This window comes from Silurus aristotelis, assembly GCF_946808225.1.
Source record: "Silurus aristotelis genome assembly, chromosome: 22".
NCBI classification, from domain to species: Eukaryota; Metazoa; Chordata; class Actinopteri; order Siluriformes; family Siluridae; genus Silurus; species Silurus aristotelis.
Genome location: NC_139595.1, coordinates 7,805,205 through 7,819,232, shown reverse-complemented (window position 1 = coordinate 7,819,232; position 14,028 = coordinate 7,805,205). Strand labels below are relative to the sequence as shown.

The 14,028-nt window shown below is 38.6% G+C and overlaps 2 protein-coding genes across 5 annotated transcripts in view; one reads left to right on the top strand and one right to left on the bottom strand.

Moving 5' to 3' along the window:
* kcnj9 (potassium inwardly rectifying channel subfamily J member 9) overlaps positions 1-2,213 on the bottom strand; it is a 28,392-nt gene extending 26,179 nt beyond the window's left edge. The window contains exon 1 of the mRNA XM_083525848.1: positions 1,753-2,213. The gene's annotated coding sequence lies outside the window, so the exon portion shown is untranslated. The remainder of the gene's footprint in view (positions 1-1,752) is intronic.
* The window catches only part of LOC310717592 (mitochondrial adenyl nucleotide antiporter SLC25A24-like), a 32,214-nt gene that overhangs the window by 6,280 nt on the left and 11,906 nt on the right, over positions 1-14,028 (top strand). The window contains exons 1-4 of one of the 4 annotated variants that reach the window (XM_083525856.1): positions 5,166-5,650; positions 6,414-6,612; positions 8,304-8,430; positions 8,807-8,894. In XM_083525856.1, coding sequence (XP_083381982.1) covers positions 6,430-6,612; positions 8,304-8,430; positions 8,807-8,894 — 398 coding nt within the window. In that variant the 5' untranslated portion in view covers positions 5,166-5,650; positions 6,414-6,429. Of the gene's footprint in view, positions 1-5,165; positions 5,651-5,931; positions 6,613-8,303; positions 8,431-8,806; positions 8,895-14,028 lie in introns of those variants that run through there. The other 3 variants (XM_083525858.1, XM_083525857.1, XM_083525855.1) reach the window with 3 other exon arrangements.

Genomic DNA, 14,028 nt, shown 5'->3' with positions numbered 1-14,028 from the left:
TTTTAAGATTATTTATGATTTAAAATAATGATGTTTAATTAATAAAAGCAGTTGTCAAATATACACTGTTAGTGAAGACCAAAGTGCAACAATGACTAATACATAACAATCATGTACGTATGCAAAATAACATCTTTTTTTTAAGCAATATAAAAAAAAACTGCATCCTATGCAGCCTGCACTGCATTTCTCAGACAACCTATAATGTTTTAGAATGTTGCTGATGTATTTCTGAACAATATGTTTAAAAGTTCCTGGTTCAGCATTTTTCAGATTCAGTCCACTGAATTACTTCACAGCCCACCAACCCTTTTCCAAGCGTCCTCCACGCAAAGACTTGGAAATAAAACCTGAAACCTTCTCTGGAAATGAAACCCGGAAGCATTGCTCACTATCACCTTCACCGATTAAGCCAATTACCAGTCAAAATCATGTCTTGTTATTCGGGATAATTTAAGATGTTTGGGGTTTGTTTTTTGCGTGCAACAGATTATTCCATGGCCTCTCATCATCCATTTCTTTTCCTGACAAAAATGCTGTCCTCCTTGATAGTCTTTCTCACAGCAATATATTCATCCTTTACAGACCCACTCTCTGTTTGTTTCTCTTGGATGGCTTTTACACTCCTCTGCCTGCCAAATATTAACTCAAATTTTTCATTGTGAAAATCCGAACACAGTTTTCGAAGCTTATACTTTGGCTTTCCACCCATTTTGTTAGGGTATTTTTCTCCACCAAAACACAACTCAAACACATTAACACTGCTTGTTTATGAATACATTACAGCTGTAGTTTCAAGCTGGTCGTGGCCTTTCATTTTTGCACACCTTCATTCAGTGATCAGGAAATAATCACTTTATGGCTACTGAGCATGAATGTATCAGTATACATTCATGCTCAGTAGCCATAAAGTGATTATTTCCTATGCAAAAGACTACCATCCACACTAATAAACACCTGTCAACCACCCGACACTTATCAACCAATTGGTCTTGTTCATCGTGGTCATTCTTTTCATCCTTTAGTATATGCCTGGTCTGATTTATTTTTTAATGGAAATGGCCAGTCCTCTCTGCTAGCATGGACATAGAAGCTTTAAAAGCAAATCTGTTTGAGACGAGGAATACAGATGACAAGCTGAAAGCTAGACATGATTAAAGCACTACGATGTATTTAAGTAGAGATTATGTGAAAGCCTGTTCTCTCCTTAAATAGACCATTTTCTGCCTGTTCCTATAAGCCAAGCCATTAACTTAAGTAAATATGGACCATGCTAGAAAAAGAAGTTTAGATTAAGAATTTAATTGCATAATAAATGGTGGAAGTCATCACACGCGAGATTGTGTGTTACTCTGTTAACATAAATTTTTTTGTTTTTGTTTTTAACACACCAATACGTTTATTATTAAACATTAATATCCATTTTATCAGCGGGGATTTTCCTTCAAGTAAATTAAGGAGCCAGATCCCATCCCACACACCAATAACAGGTGATCAACATCATGTGCAATTCTTTCCTGCGTGCATTTTGAAAGCATAGTGGCGTAATATATATATACAGTATGTGTGTGTTCCGTGACGTAACAATGTGCGGATTTAATTGAAAGAGCAGTGGTGTTAGCAGAAAACCTGTCACCTGTGAACATAACCCAATGCAAACAAAAGCCAGCTCAGCCTTTAAACATTATTATTTCATTTTATCCGCGAATCGAGATTTTATCTCCTTTATAGATAATAAATCGGAATCGTTACCTACTCACGCGCTTCCTTTCAGTCGGTAACTTCACTCCGATGTGACGCTCGCGCCCGAACGACGTTGTACGAATATTGAATATCGTTTTTCGTTTGAATTTTTCATTTCATTTTGGTCATTTCAATAGCGTTAGTGTGCACATTTTTTTTTCTTTTTGGAGGGTGTTATTATACAGCAGTCATGGTGTTGTTTGCTGGTTTAAATCGGCGCTGCATCACTTCGTGTTCTCTCTGTCCTCCAGGAAACAAAAGCGTCTCTCTTGTCCAACGCCGCTGACGAACGATAGAGAGAGGGGAAATAAATAACGCTGCAAATCTAAGATGATCCGGATTTAACTCTGATCCCGGCGGGATTTCATCATAATCCGTCGGTTTACTGTTAAAATGGAGGCGGATGTGAAAAACGCCGGCGAGCATCTGAAAGGCTCGAGCACGATCGAGCAGCGCGCGAGCATCTGCGCAGGTGACGCTGAGCGGCGGTGAGGGAGGGGAGGGGGGAGGGGGGAGGGGGGAGGCGGTTTATCTCAATCCGCTCCAGTCACCGGAGAAACAACATACAGTATTACTGAGTTTTAATGTGTAGCAAACAAAGATATTCTGAAGTCTTTTTTTTTTGCTGTGTATTCTGTCTAAAAAAAAAAATTAATCAGTGGAAATGTAAAACATGGTCATGTACATTGTTACGGAGCAGAACCAGCTTATGTACACTCAGATCTATAGATGTTTATAATGTACATATATTGTAGATAGAGTCACACCTCAAAGCAGCTTTGGATGGTTTGATGGTTTGGTATGGGTGTTTCAGATGGCATTATGCACAAGCAGGTAAAATTGGGTCTAAATAGTAAGGCAGTTAAAACTGGTTCCAAATAAACTGGTTCATTCTGATTCAGACAGGCGCTTTCGTTTGGTTTGTCTGAAAGGGTTTCGGCCATTTACATGCCCATTTAGCTAGGTGTAGGAAGTCCACTTGGTTTGGTTTGAATAGTTTTGATAGTCCACTTGGTTTGGTTCGAATAGTTTTGATAGTAAGTCCAATTGGTTTGGTATGAATAGTTTTGATAATCCACCTGGTTTGGTTTGAATAGTTTTGGTAGTTAGTCCACATGGTTTGGTTTGAATAGTTTTGGTAGTTGGTCCACTTGGTTTGGTTTGATTTGGTATTTTAGCCACCTACACGCTGGTTCTAACTAGTCCACTTTATCTGTTTTGATCTGTTTCGGACCACATACCGCTGGCTCCAGCTAGGTTTGGGTTTGTTTCTGGAGGTTTGAAATACTTACTGTAGGTAACTTGGTTGGGTTGATGATCCAGGTTGATCAGCCTAGTTTTGCTTGTTTTTTTTGTTGGGTTTTTTTATGACTTTGGCCACTTATATGATGGTTCTACAGTAGCTAGTCTTTGTTCATTTTTGATGGTTCTTTCATCATTCTCATGATAGTTCTAACTAGTCCACTTGGTTTGGTTTGATTGTTTTGAATTCTTGCATGCTACCTTAACTCAACTTGATTTTGGTTTATGATCCCAGTTGCTCAGGCTAGTTTTGCTTGGTTGTCTTTGATGGTTTTGGCTGCTTACATACTGCTACGGTAGCTTGTCCACTTGTTAATTTCTGATGGTTTTCAGGGGTATTTGGACTTTCATGCTGGTTTCAGCTAGTCCATTTGGTTTGGATGAATGGTTTTAGATAGATTTGAACCCTTACATGCCACCTCAACTTAGTTGTGTTGATGATCCAGGTTGTTTAGGCTTGTTTTGCTTGGTTTGATGGTTTGGTCTGCTTACGTGCTGAATCTACAGTAGCTAGTTCATTTGTTCGGTTTTGAGGGATTTGGTCACTTCCATGCTGTTTCTACCTAGTCAGATTAGTTTGGCTTGATTGGTTTGAAGAGGGTTGGACCTCTTACATGCTGGTTCTAGCTAATCCACTTGGTTTGGTTTGATAGTTTTCTGGAGTTTTCGAATACTTACATGCACTTGACTTGATTATGTTGTTCAGTCTAGGTGTAGCTTAACAGTCTCACTCTAGCTGGTGATGCTAGGCTGGTTTTAGAAGGGCTATGCTCACTGACATAATTCTAGCTAGTCCACTTGGTTTGTAGCACTTACTGGCTGATTCTAGTTCATCTAGGTGGTCTAGTTTATACTCAGTACATCTGAAAGAAAGAGTGTTAACATTTATTTTTAAACCTAATGGTTTTATTTGTTTAGGTTTTGTTATGTTTGGTCATCTCCCTTTACTTTTAGGCACATTGTTTTTTTAATTTGGCTATAATTATTTTTAAATATCATGTTGCCCTCTGCTGGAAAAAGTAATGAGGCTTTCTTTTTGTCATTATCAAACATCTCAGATTGGCTAACATGGGATGATTAAAATAATGCTGAAAACGCTAGCTGAATGCTAAATACCTCATATTATTGGCTGTCAAGTGCATTTGCTAGGCTACACACACCAGTTATTAGGTTTTGGGGGGGCTAACACTTTTTCACACAGGGCCATGTAGTTTTGGATTTTGTTTTCCCTCAATTATAAAAACTTTAATTTAAAGTCTGCATGTTGTGTTCGCTGTGTTATCTTTTACTAATATTTAAATTAGTTTGATGATCTGAAGTCTTTTTAGAACATTTGCAAACATGCAAAAAAAATAAGAAATCAGGAAGGGGCAAACACTTTCTTACACCACTATATATAAATGGGGTGGCCAGGGAAAAGTAGTACAATTGCCACAGAGATGGGCTAATTTTACTGTAGCTCACGCTGTAGATGGAGATGTGGATGTGGATGTATATTCAGAGATAAAGATGTAGATGTTATTTTAACAGCTGACTGTAATATGTCTAAAGTAAGCTGTGTTTTGTTTTGGGGAATTTTTTGAGACAAAATGCTCTTTAATTTTTGGTGATAACAAAGGCTCTGTGGTCTGTCATGCCTTTGTTTTCTCTCTGCATGGATTTAAATGTGAAGCAATGGAGCACTGATGAGAAGTTGAAGGTTAAAAGCTTTCTGAAGCATTATAATTGGTGTCATTTACAAAACAGTCTATTTAAAATCCAATGACGAATGATGCATCCATCTAGTATGAATTGAGTGAATGAGTCATAGGCAGGGTGAACGGAAAAGCTTAATATTTCATCCAATATATATATATATATATATATATATATATATATATATATATATATATATATATATATATATATATATATATATATATATTTTATATTAAATAAATAATATAAATTGATTTAATATTTAACTTATGGATTCATGTATTTGAGAAGTGGAAGGAAACCAGAGAACCCAAAGAAACCTATGAGGTTGGGCATGATGGATTTGAAAGAATTTACATGTAGGTTGTAGCTAGGTGTAGGTAGTCAACTCAGTTTGGTTTGATTTGATGGATTGTAAGTCCGCTTGGTTTGGTTTGATTTGGTTTTAAGGCCAGCTACATGATGTGTCTATAGTCCACTTAATCATTTTGGATTGGTTTTAAGGGGGTTTGGACCACTTACATGCTGTCCCTAGCTGGTCCACTTTGAATTGGTTTGGTTTGATTTTTGGAGGTTTTGAATTCCTACATGCTGTCATATTAGCGTGGTTGGGTTGATGATCCAGGTTGATCAAACTAGTTTTGCTTGGTTTTGTTTAATGGCTTTGGCCACTTACATGCTGGTTCTAGAGTAGCTAGTCCTTGTTTGTTTTTAATGGTTTTTGAGGGGCTATGGTAATTTACCTGCTGGTTCTTGTTTGTCCACCTGATATGGTTGATTGGTTCAGAATACGTACATGCAATCTTAACTGGGTTGGGTCAATGATGCAGGGAAGAAAATGCACATATAATAATCTGAGCTTAGATTGAAATGGGGATCTGGAGATTGGAGGCAGCAACTCTACCTGGTAAATAAATACGTCACTTGTAGAGTTTTTTTTATTACTTTATTATTAATCTGAGTTAACCCACTGAATCAGCATTTTTGCGTGCATATATAGGTTAGTTTTGGCAGTGTGGGAATAAATAAGACTAGCACACATGCCTTAGCTGATGACAATGCTTTTGTTTAGTTCAAGAGAATAATAATGCTTAACTTAATTGTTGTTGTTTTAACTAGTTTGGTTGATGATCCAGGCTAATTAGACTATTTTTGCTTGGTTTGCTTTAATGGTTTTTGATGGTTACATGCTGGTTCTAGGTATATGCTGGGAGAAGTTAGTCTACTTGTTAATGATCCAGTAGCTAGTCAACTTGTTCAGTTATGATGGTTTTGAGGGGTCATGACACTTTCATGCTGGTTCTTGCTAGTCCACCCAGTTTGATTTAATGGTTTTAATCGCGTGGTAATGAAGACAAGCACACAAGCCTTAGACATAGAATGCTTTTGTTTAGATGGAAATGGTCGAAATAAGAGTATGTTATTTTCCCAATGAAATTCTGTCGAAGTGCCCTTTAAAGCTGTAACGTGGCCCCACTCGTGTTAACACACACAAGATGGGCGTGGTTAACACGTCGCCCCGCCCCATCCATAGTGGTCCCACTCCACCTTTGTACGCACGTCCATAGACCAAAAGCTTGTGCGTTTTATATTCGTGACATATTAAAATATACGTGTTGTTCCTTATACATTTGTAAGTGCATGTCCATAACGTGTTTAAACCGAACCAGGCTTTGCGCAGCAGGGATGCTCGCGCTTCTGCGCGGATTTGGCATGAAGGACTGCCGGTGCTGTGATGCGGCCAGCAGCAAAAACTACGAGAAGTTGTTTGAAAAACTAGACACCAACAAAGATGGGAAGGTGGACGTTGCGGAGCTTCGGGCTGGTCTCATAGCGATGGGGATAGCCCTGCGTACTGGAGAAGCTCAGGTAGTGTATATATAAAATACGCACACTAGTGTATGCATGGCCGCCTGAGGCGGTGTGATCCTCCAACCTGCTGATAGTATGGTTTGATGCTGCGTTCACGAGCTCTCTGGATGTTCCTGTTTCTCCACATTTGAAATCGCAATTACGAAGACGCGCGTGCATCGCAAAGGCCAACCATCTCAAGCATGTGCATCTTCCTAACATGCCAACATGTCCTGTATTATTGGACAAGAAGAATATACCACTAGTCGAAACTGTTGACGCAGTTTTTCGTGAAGCCACCATGATTCCACATGATGCAGTCTAGATGATCATATTCTCATTTTTATTGCGAAATCTCTGAATATAGCATCGTTTCTAAAGCATGGTCCCTACACTTTGGTTTTAATAAATTCCAGTCAAACCGATCTTCATTAAATGAGCAAAATATTATAGAAATCATTTTGGCATAGTATGTAGTATGCGGTTGCGGATGCTGGTGGGCGTGGCCAGATAGTAGTCCCGCCCATCAGTTTGACACAAAACTGTCAGTCAAGGCTTCGATCAATATAAGGTGCAATTTGATAAAAATAATAATAATAATAATAAGCCCCAGCACTGCCAAGCTTCCACGGTTGGACTGTTGAGCAAAGCCTTTTAACTCTGAAAGCCTGTTCTCTGATCTATCTATCTATTGATTATTAATTATACATATAAGGCTGGAATTTACTCCCATAATTTTATACCATTTGGGCACTGGAAACTTTGGTAACATATTCACAAATAAGTGAACGCTTTACATTCTTAAGGTTAATAATCAGTGCAATAATTATGTTTAAGTACACAAGCATACAGTGCCTTGCATAAATATTCACAACCCATAACCTTTTCCACTGAACTTGACTGAATTGTGATTATATCTGTAAAATAAAATAACAAATGTGACTGCATATGTATTCAACATCTTTGTGTGAAATACTTTTTCTGGAAGTTTGTTAGAGTACTTACATGAGCAACATCATGAAGACCAACGAGCTGTCAAAATCATGAACATCCAGCAAAATATTTTTGAAAATAATCTTAAAAAGGACAATATATGGCACAAACACAACTCTAACCTCCTGACTTATTACCAAAGGTCAGTTCTTATGTAAAAAGAAAATAATAATAATAATAATAATAAAGGATTACTCCGAAAAAATTCAACCAAGGGTAGCATAAATTAGATATGATACTACCACTACTACGCCTGAATCTGTAAATGTATATTCTGTAAATGTGAATATAAATGTTGTGTTTACACCAAACCTAGCATTTTGTAAAAAAAAAATTTGGTCCGATCAGACTAGAAAATATGTCTTTCACATTTTCCTGTCCAACATGTCCAAACAAGAATCATATGGTTTGTACGGTCACATAAAGCCCATCTTCTTTGGCATTATCCTCAGCCTTGTGTATGCTTCTCCAAAGAAATCCCTATCAGTAGGGCTATTGGAGCCTGGATTTTGTCTGTTGGAAAAAGTCTGCATTCTGCTTGTGTATTTCAGTTTAGGGTCTAACAAAACTAAAGTCTTTAAGAACCACTTTTATCAAATCATGGCTTTTTAAAGTTTTTCAAGTGACCAATCCAATTATGAATCCATTTTTCATTCTTGACAACTGTCCATCAATCAATGTGTGGATTTATCTACTGTATCTGCATGTCTTGACAGAAAATAGTGTCTACCGGTGACAGGAACAGTGATGGTGCGCTCGACTTCACCGAGTTCGCCAGATACCTGAAAGACCACGAGAAGAAACTGTGGCTCACGTTCAGGAGTTTGGACAAGAATAATGATGGTAATAGCTTTGTCAATCCTCCCGCTTACAGGAATTAAACTCATAAACTCTGCCTGATAAGCGTTAACGCAGTACCATGGTTTCACTGGAGTAGATCAAATTATATCGATTGCTCATAGCCGTCTATTCGGTTTAAACTGAACCAGAAAATTGGAAATGAAATGCGTAGAAACATTTTCGAGTACAGAGTAAAGTACAAATGATCTCAGAATGCAATCAGCATGTGTTTACAAGCACTATGACAGTTAGTTGAAATCATAGTTAGATTAAGCTTATTGCTTTACTGTGTTTTATTGCATTAGGTCCTTCAACTCTTAATTAGAGTGCGTTACTGAAGGGTTTGGACCTGGTGTAATTTCTCTTTATCTCTTATTAGGACGTCTGGATGCCTGTGAGATCAAACAGTCTCTGGCTGAACTGGGAATGGACATATCCACAGAAGCAGCGCTGAAAATCCTACAGAGGTCTGATATTCAAGATCTTCAGTATTGTGATACATATTTACTATATTACATTTTAGTGACGTTTTATTTTCTGCACAATATATAGAATTTCCTTCATATAATAAACAGGCTGCCCCATTTCATAGTATGTTGCGTATTAAGTGTGTTTGTGTATGTTATATAGACCATTTCAATCTGAGACCATGTTGTTTGGTGGTTGTGTGCTCTCTTAGACCAGGAACTAACTTGCTGTCGGAATATCGAAGTGTTTAGATTTCCAAAAAAAACAACAAAAAAAACCACAAAATGACGCTTGAATTGCAGCAGTGAAGAGAAAAGGCTGGATGGTGACTAGCAACTCAGTGATATCTACTTTTATCTAAAACCAACAACACATTCCAAAACGTATCAAATAATTATTTATGCAATAAAACACAATTCATTTTGCAACGCCCATGGCGTTATACGCTAACTTCACTGTTTTTGACCTTCCGTGTTCTTGGCTTTTTTTCTGCTGATCAGTTTATCACCATTGCAGTTCGGACTCCGACAACGAGCTCGGAAGATCCCAAAACTTGGTTTATTCGGAAGCTGAGACTCATACATTAGCCAAAGCAGATTAAACAGTGCATCTCATCTCATCTCTCTCTTTCTCTCTTTCTTTCTCTCTATACATGTGTGACTGTGTCGGTGATGGTTGGTTAAGTGACACTGCGAGTCGAGTGGATGGTCACGCAAAGGCTTCTTTTATTGTACTAGACAGACACTGGGACAAACAGGACCATAGGTTGATTAGATTGCAGATCATTACTGATGCATGACAGTCAGCAGCAAGACCGCTGCCGATTTGTAAATTTTTTTAAGCTTTAATTCTCATTAATTCACATTAATGCAGTGAAACTATAAACTCAAGCGACCAACATTTTACTTATTTTGGTATAAAAGAAAGACAGCAAGAAAAAAGTGCAACTCTCAAATGATGCAGCTCGTGGCTACCGATTCACATACAGAATATAAAACCCAGATAAAACACATACCTGGGACATACAGGACCATTAGATTGCAGATCATTGATGATGCATGACAGTCTTAAATGAATGAGTTTCAGAGTTTACAAGCAGGCTAATACACACACTCCTCGTTATATCAGCACACATAGCATTTGACTCGACTAACACATTTAGGAGCCTACAGTAAACTTGGGTGTAGTTCAGTTTTGCGCTCAAAAACAATCCAAACTGTTAATAAGACAGAGCAATCAGCAATGCAGTTTACCAGCAACAAGGCTTCATGTGACTAGTATAATGAGCGCGCCCTAGTATAATGAGTGGAACTGCAAGCTGTGCAACAACCAATGGCGAGTTCTCCCAATTTCTCTGAAATCTTCGTTACACATGCTCACAACTCACGCACAGACTGTTCTTTCCCGAGATTCCAAATCACTCTTCTCATTATTTATAACCCTACATGTCACTCCCTACAATTCAGTTAGCAATATGACGTATTATTAGCATAGATATACAGAAGTGCAACGTGCACCCGGTTACCTTAGCAACGCACCAAACAGAGGACGTTTTTGACAGCGTGTGATGCTCCAGCCCTCATCAAACACAAACGAATCACCATAAACATTGTAGGATGAAATGCTTTCGACTTTTCTAGACTTTAAGGAAAGTAATTGTAGACATGCAGACCATGACAACCCTTTAGACGCACCCGGTCTCAACCAGATAATAATACACGTCTGAATACGTTACTGCAGGTAAACGTTTAATGTTCTGAGTGAAAAGTTGTCGCCTCAATGTTTGACTTAAAAGTTCGGGTAATTTCACGTTATCATCTATTTTTAGATTGAATAAATATCGTATTTGTTCTGTTTTAGCTCAATTTAAAAAGTGCCTGTTCGTCATTTTGTTTTGACAGGTCCATACATAAAAAATGGCGCCCCCGGAAATGGTTTAGGGAATGGTTTAGCGGTTTAATCGCAATACGGTATTGTTTACTTCCTTCAAAATGGTATAGAAGGCACACTTTATGCCACATTGATGTGTTGAAGATGGCAAAAACTCACTTGTTTGGTAGGATTGAGGTCAAAGATCTATAGCAGGTGTCAGAAAAAATGATAAGGGCAAAATTAAAATGAAAATTAATGGTATTGCCCATTCCTACCTCTCCCAGACTAATTAATTTAAGACTATGATTAGGATTGATCCAACTGAAATTCTACATCAAACTACACAACTACTTTGTAACTATTTCGCTCGACCTTTGGCCCTCTGAGAATCTTATCCATCATCAGATCATCACTTCATTATATTAAGTTTATCACTTCATTTATATTAAGTTGAGTTTATATTAAGTGTGTAATCTGGCGTACCAGTGTAGATTTATTCATTGCTAGAGACTCAAAGCACTTTTGTCCATCGCTCTGGACAAGGGCGTCTGTTAAATGGCGCAAATGTAAATGTACATTTTCATGCACACCAGTTATTGCTTTATCCCATTAGGCTTGCTGAGCATGGAGGTTTCTCTTAAAATATTGGTATATGTAAAATCGAATCCGTCAATGGGTCATAACTTTAGGCACCTCTTTATCGTTTCGTCCAATTGAGCAAGCATATTACACATATTTTTCTTAGAAATGTGGCTATATGTTAAATCCTAACTGGGTTAGGTTAGGCCTTTAAACACCTTCACAACCAGTGGAGACGTCTTACAGTGATCATTGAATTATCAGCAATCTTACGTCTTAACATGAAACACATACAATACAACATTTGGCTAAAAATGAGGACTATACATACATTAAGTGGTCTATAAAATTACATCCCAAATTAAACCCGAATACGCAATAGCTAACTCCTTCATACATTTGTTTGGACAAAATCTTTTTCTTCTTTTAGACCTTGCGCACACGCTCTAGGAATATGACAAACAAGCTTTCTTTTCTGCATCAATGACATTTGCACATTGTCTGGCTTGGTAACTCTAAAATCTAATTCTTGGACATTTTTGGGAGATCCACAACATAGATGCTCTTCTGAATTGAATGATATTGTCTGTTGTCAAGAGATCCTTGTACATCTCTATCACACTTTCTCCATGTCTGTTTCCTCCATGTCTGGTGACCACACTGTTAGGTTTACTGGGACTGGAACATGGATATTGTTGATCAGCACCTGTTGATATGGTCTCATCTTGACTGAAACAGCACGAAGTGCTAGTTGTTGCTTTGTGTTTCCTTGCATCCTTCATCATTGGAAAGGGCAAATGTTACCATGCATTCAGCCATCTTGGTTAGGCGATTCTGAAAAACTCAAGGGAAACAGAAAGAATCCCCCCTACCTTTTTTACACAAAAAAGATCTCATCAAGTTTCCTCTGAAAACAATGGGCACATCAACAATAAATAAACATTGAATGGGATGTGAGCCTATTACAAAGGCATCACTTATGTTTAAGGTGTAGCACCTCTAAACGCGTTACACGTTAAAATTTATCAGTTAACTCTACTCCTTACTGTGGTATTATCGGTGTTACTTATGGTAGAAATAACCCATAAAATTCCACCTTGGGAGATTGGAAGTTCAACTTAATTAACACATACACATTTTAAAATCTACTGAGTAAACAATTGTTCCATTAGCTCAGCGGTTTCTATCGACATGCAAGACCTTTCCTCTTATCTTAGCTTGTCAGCAGTCACTTTGTCTAAGGGGACAAAACTTTAGCTAAATCAATATCAAATTGTAGTTTAAATCTCCAACATAAGATTACTGATTATGCTTATTATTTACAGCTCTGATAGGCCTAAATGCTAAAAGTCTACCCAAATCCAGTCTTATATAACAATTTTTAACTACTTTGGTGTATATGTATTACAGTACATTAACAGGGAAGTGGTAGCTCCAGTTGTTAAGGCGCTGGATTACTGATCGGCAAGCTGCCACTCTTGGGCCCTTGAACAAGGCCCTTAACCTTAACCTCGTCCGTCAACCTGTCCATCACCACTGCAAACAGAAAAGGGCTCAGGGCTGATCCTTGATGCAGTCCAACCTTCACCTTGAACCGGTCTGTTGTACCTACTGCAAACTTCACTGCCGTCACACTGTCCTCATACATGTCCTGCACCACCCTCACATACTTCTCTGACACACCTGACTTCCTCATACAATACCACAACTCCTCTCTTGGCACCCTGTCGTACGCTTTCTCTAAATCCACAAATACACAATGCAATTCCTTCTGTCCTTCTTTATACTTCTCCATCAACATCCTCAAAGCAAATAATGCGTCTGTGGTGCTCTTCCTCGGCATGAAACCATACTGTTGCTCACAGATGGTCACCTCTTCTCTCAGCCTGGCTTCCACTACTCTTTCCCATAACTTCATGGTGTGACTGATCAACTTAATTTCCCTGTAGTTACTGCAGGTCTGCACATCTCCCTTATGCTTAAAGATCGGTACCAGCACACTCCTCCATTCCTCAGGCATCCTCTCACCTTCCAGAATCTTGTTAAACAATCTGGTTAAAAACTCCACTGCATCTCTCCTAAACATCTCCACGCTTCTACCGGTATGTTATCTGGTCCAACCGACTTTCCATTCTTCATCCTCTTAATCGCTGCTCTCACTTCCTCCTTACTAATCCTATCTACATCCTGCTTTACCAACTCCACATCATCCAACCTTCTCTCTCTCTGATTTTCCTCATTCATCAGCTGCTCAAAATACTCCCTCCACCTTCTCAACACACTCTCCTCTCTAGTCAACACATTTCCCTCTCCATCCTTTATTGCTCTAACTTGCAGCACTTACTTCCCAGCTCGGTCCCTCTGCCTGGCCAATCGGTATAAATCCTTTTCTCCTTCCTTAGTGTCCAACCTCTCATACGGCTCCTCATATGCCTTTTCCTTGGCTTTCGCCACATCCCTTTTTACCTGCTGCCGCATCTCCTTGTACTCCTGCCTACTTTTCTCATCACTCTGTTTATCCCACTTCTGTTTTGCCAACCTCTTTCTCCTTATGCTCTCCTGCACTTCCTCATTCCACCACCATGTCTCCTTGTCTTGCTTTCTATTTCCAGATGTCACACCAAGTACTTTTCTAGCTGCCTCCCTCATCACTCCTGCAGTAGTTGCACCTTCCTCCACTCT